Source organism: Musa acuminata, chromosome BXJ1-10 (genome assembly GCF_036884655.1).
Source record: "Musa acuminata AAA Group cultivar baxijiao chromosome BXJ1-10, Cavendish_Baxijiao_AAA, whole genome shotgun sequence".
Taxonomy (NCBI): domain Eukaryota; kingdom Viridiplantae; phylum Streptophyta; class Magnoliopsida; order Zingiberales; family Musaceae; genus Musa; species Musa acuminata.
The window spans coordinates 14,507,138-14,512,062 of NC_088336.1; the positions used below are offsets into that span (position 1 = coordinate 14,507,138).

The following is a 4,925-nucleotide window of genomic DNA, read 5'->3' on the forward strand; positions in this document are numbered from 1 at the left end:
GTAGAGTTTGCTGCAAGGATTCTCCACATAAAATTTGGGCCGAAACTGACAACGTTTGGCCACCGATCGTCAAGCAGAAAACTCAGAAACCTTACTTTCTCTCTCTATTTCTCTCTGCACGCCGTCGTTGTTCACTGTGCATGTACGCTGCACCCTGCACGCTGCACGCTGCACGCTGCACGCTGCACGCCATTTTTCCTGCATGCCCTAATTTACCTTACTTCACCTTAATTAGTGATTTGGGCTCAATAGGCCCAATTTGTCCAAACCCACATATGGGCTGGACCCAACAAAATCGATAAATGAGTATACCCATAAGACTGGTTGGGCATACGCAATTGATCATTACTAGCAGCTCGGCGAAGTAACTGCGTGGTTTGGTTCGTCTCCGTACCCAGTGTCCAAGAGTGATCTGCGTCCATCGAACTTTGAGATCCGGGCTCCCTGCACCTGTGGATTGATCATACTCCGTTTGAATTTTGGTCCAAAGTTGATACTATTGGTTGGTTGCACCGACGCGCAATTTCAAATCCTGGATTTCCAAACCATGGTTGCCACCACAAAGCACGTTCTTTCAGATCCTGACCGTAGATCTATGCCTTAAGGATCACGTTAACTTTGATTCACGATGCTCCTCGAACCACTGTACCGAGGCTCACCGCCTTGCTTCATCTGAAGGGCAAGCGAAGTTGACACCCATAAGGGAAGCGATCTCAAGATTCCTCGAACCTCGCCTCAATTTTCACCCAAGTCTTAGCGATGATGTCCTCTGCCCCTTCTCCTCCTCCTCTCCCCGTCTTCAACCCACCATCCTCCACCGCCGCCCCGGGCGCCCCAGTCCCCGCCGCCGCTGCGTCTTCAGGGGCCCCGGTTGCAACCCCGGCCTTCCGCATCTTCCTCTCCCGCCTTTCCGACTCCATCCACCGCTCCCTCTCCAACCGCCGCCCTTGGTCGGAGCTCGCCGACCGCTCCGCCTTCTCCCGTCCAGATTCCCTCGCGGACGCCGCCTCCCGCCTCCGCAAGAACCTCGCCTACTTCCGCGTCAACTACGCGGCTGTCATCGCAGCCGTCCTCGCCATCTCCCTCATAACCAATCCTTTTTCCCTCCTCGTCCTTCTCTCCCTCCTTGCCGCCTGGTGCCTCCTCCTCCTCTTCCGCCCCTCCGATCAGCCGCTCGTCATCATGGGCCGCACCTTCTCCGACCGCGAGACTCTCGCCGGTCTTGTCCTCATGACTGTCTTCGTTATCTTCCTCACCTCCGTCGGGTCGCTTCTGATCTCAGCCTTGGTCGCCGGTGCGACCGTCGTCGGTGTACATGGGGCTTTCCACGTCCCGGACGATCTATTCCTCGATGAACAGGAGACAGGCGCCGCTGGAGGGCTCTTATCCTTTCTTGGCGGAGCCACGGCGGGCCCCGCCGTCGTCGGTGCTGCCCATGTGTGATATGCCGATTCGAAGCTCTTGGCTGCGATGAGGTTCTTTTTATTGCGTTCTTTTTCTGTTCTAGGGTTTCTTCGAGCTATTACTTTTGGTCTATATACATACATCAGACTATAAGTTGTTAATTTCTTTGGTTATGATTGCTTACAGTACTTTGTACCATCGTTCTTTGATAGTTCATCTGTTGCTTGTTACATATGTAACCCATATGATTTGGATCTTACGATAAGATTCGGATCTTCTTTTTTCATCTTAACATTCTCCTTTTTGGGTATGAGATATCTCTGGCTACAATGTTTATCGTGGCCTGTGGAAATGCTAATTGATAGCTAGATCTGATATCTATTTCTATCTCCGATAAGTAGATTTATTCAACTTCAGATGCAGATTTGAAATTGTAGTTGGAAAATAAGATCTAGAGTTGACTAATGAAGTCCTATCTGTTATATGTATTACTAAACTCACAAGCAGAAGCTGCGATTCAAGTCTCCAGCTATTCATTTTCTTAGGAATTAGTAAGTTTCCTAGCTTGTAACTTGGAGAACTCTTCGATTTGATGTAAGAATATCGTATCTCTATTACATATTTGTTACTCAAGTTAACAAACTAAATTTTCCATTGATTGATGAATTCTTTGATTAGGCTTTTTTTTTGGGAAGAAATTGGATCTCAACCTGTCCTAGATATATCGTCTTTGATTTCAGATATAGGTTAGGGAATCAAAATGAATTCTAACTTTTGTAACCATTGACATAATAGTTGGAAGTTGAGAAGATGTGATTACAGTAGATCTTCTTTATGTTATAGTTCAAAACTGATGGAGTAGGCTTTTGATTTCAGATATAGGTTAGGGAATCAAAATAATTTATAACTTTTGTAACCATTTAAAGAATAGTTGGAAGTCAAGAGGATGTGATTACAATAGACCGTCTTTATGTTGTTATAGGTCAAAACTGATGGGGGTGGGTTTCCCAGTTTAATATGATGCATGTAGGCTTATTCCCCGTGAAAGTCTTATACAACATTATACTGAGAGTAAATCTCTGCCATCTGCTGTCTATGTTTGATTAGACAGTAAAAGCTGTGGATTTGGCATATTCTTAGAGTGATGTTGTGTTTCTGAGACACAACAGAGTGTCATACAAAGTTTTCTTGTGAGGTACTGGATCTTCTAGGGGCATTTGTTTGGTTCACTGATCACATATGTGATCATAACGTTTTATGCTAATAGATTGTGCCTTTTTGTGATCATAATGGTATGTGCTAATAGGTTTCGGCTTTGTTCTCTACCTGGAGTCAACATCTCAACCATTCAACTTTTTCCAGTGACCTATGTATGGCTTTGTGCACATGCTTCCCATTTTGGAGTTCCTGAAACAGGATTTCTATTTTTTTATGCAACTCAAACATGATTATTACTGTGTACATGCATCTACATAACCAGAAATACCTATTCGTCAATGCTAACTGCGTCACGACAATCATAACATACGGTTGAAAGACAACTCAATGGCTTGGATTGAATGATCTTTTATGTTGTTTCTTCTCTTCTCTTCGTCCTACAGGTCTTCTCTTTTCTGCTAGATATTTGCGTGAAAAATTAGTCCAGAATGAGCCATTATTTCCAGTATGTCCTGGCTATGCTTCATTCGTTGTCATTGATCTCTATCAGGTGAAAGCACACACGTTTTGTGATTTCAACATTATGTAATTTGAACAGTATCTGTAGGTCATGCTGTCACTGCATAATAAACTTTTGTTTTCTTTCTCTTCAAAATTGAGCATTGATATATAAATAACAAAGAATAAGTTCACGAATGAAAATGTTGTGGGGGTAAAAACTTGTGTTGGGTTGGGAAAACGACGGAAGGAATTTATGTTTTTGTCATGTGAAAAGGTTGTCGCACTTAATCTATGGCCGCGCTTTGTACTGTTTCTGATTTCCTAGTATACACCATCTTTTAAAAGATTATCTGCTTTTCTCTCTTCACCGCACGTGCTGTGTGCAGAAACTGTGGTTTGGTTGAATCTCCTGCTAAGAAGAATCATCAGCACGTCCTGCAGTTTGCTGCTACCGCCATGTGTGATCGGGTTCCCAAGAGTGCTGCAGAGACTAACAAGTGTGGATGCAAGTTGCACATGATTCCAACAGGAAATGAAGAGTTCAGTGAAATGATGAATTGTAAAATGGTGCAAGTCCCACTAGCGAAGATAGCATTCATGGGCTCGAAAACAGACCAAAATACCGTGCACTTCAATTCTCCTCTTTGGGTTATCACACCATTACTCATCCAGCATTATAATCACTGCACAAAATGGTTGATATAGCAAGCTAAAATAGAAATAAAGAACAGTTAATTGCATGGAAAATTAAAAGTATGCAATATTATCAGCGTGGTCGCTTCAATGCAAGCTAACTTCCGCATAAAACTTAACTAGAAAGCCTTCATACGTGATTATTTGAAATTTTAAATAGAGTACGTTTTTATGGATAATCAAAATATTTAACACGAAGTTGACGGAGGAAAATAAAAATCTCCGATAAAAAACCTTTAAAGTGTATACATTATCCGATGATGTACATGAGAGCAGGAATGCCCAAAAAGAACCATTGATCGTCATCCACAATACCTTGCGGGGATGATATATATGGATAAGGGTGATAGTCGACGCGGTCGAGAGAGCCCAGCAAACGCGTGTCAACTGGGAAGTCATTGTGTGGATAACTGTTACGCTGAATAGCTGTTACCTTACCTAATAAATATGAGAGTGAATATCTATTGTTCTCTGTATATTTCACTGTAGCGCATCTGTGGTAATTTATGATAACAATCAAGGTCTCTCGAGATCTCCCTCAATAATATTCAAGATCTCCTCAACTACATAAGGAAATATCATAAATTTATTGAGAAAAAATTTTTCTCTGTTGAGAAAAATTCTCTCTTCTTACATGTATAAATAGGGGTATTGTTTCAAACTCAAGAATATCTTCATATTTTATTTTTAACATGGTATCAGTGTAGTAGCCCTAGTGATCTCAGCGCACTCTATGCTTTCGCACCCAGCCTCGACAGAGGAATTCGTGACTGGTCGGCTGCTAACTCCACCCGCTGTTATATTTGGCTCGGAGTACGTTGTGCTATGTGAGTACACTGTGTTAGGATCAAGAGTCAGCACTAAGAGGGGAGGTGAATTAGTGCAGTGGAAAGATTACGTCTCGATTAAAATTTCGTTCGATAAAAACCGTTTCCGATGAAAATCTTTTCGTAAAGATCTTAACTTGAAACCCGTTTGTAAATGTAATGAAAGTAGTAAGCGATTAAAGAGGTTTGCAGTAAAGATAAATTGCACAAAGGAAATGCAAACAAGATTTTAGAGTGGTTCGATCAACATGACTTATATCCACTTTTGGCTTCCTCCTTCGACGAGGTCACTGGCGTCCACTAGAGGCCTTCCTTCAATAGGCGAAGACCAATCATCTTTTA

At 42.5% G+C, this 4,925-nt stretch overlaps 1 protein-coding gene across 1 annotated transcript; it reads left to right on the forward strand.

Annotated features, from left to right (window-relative positions):
• Positions 1–658: 658 nt before the first annotated feature.
• Positions 659–3,701, forward strand: LOC108952032 (PRA1 family protein B1-like). Its single transcript, XM_065085810.1, has 2 exons — positions 659–1,475; positions 3,450–3,701. Exon 1 carries the CDS (start codon positions 760–762, stop codon positions 1,441–1,443), a length of 684 nt encoding a protein of 227 aa, XP_064941882.1. The 5' UTR covers positions 659–759; the 3' UTR covers positions 1,444–1,475; positions 3,450–3,701.
• The last annotated feature ends 1,224 nt before the right edge of the window (positions 3,702–4,925 follow it).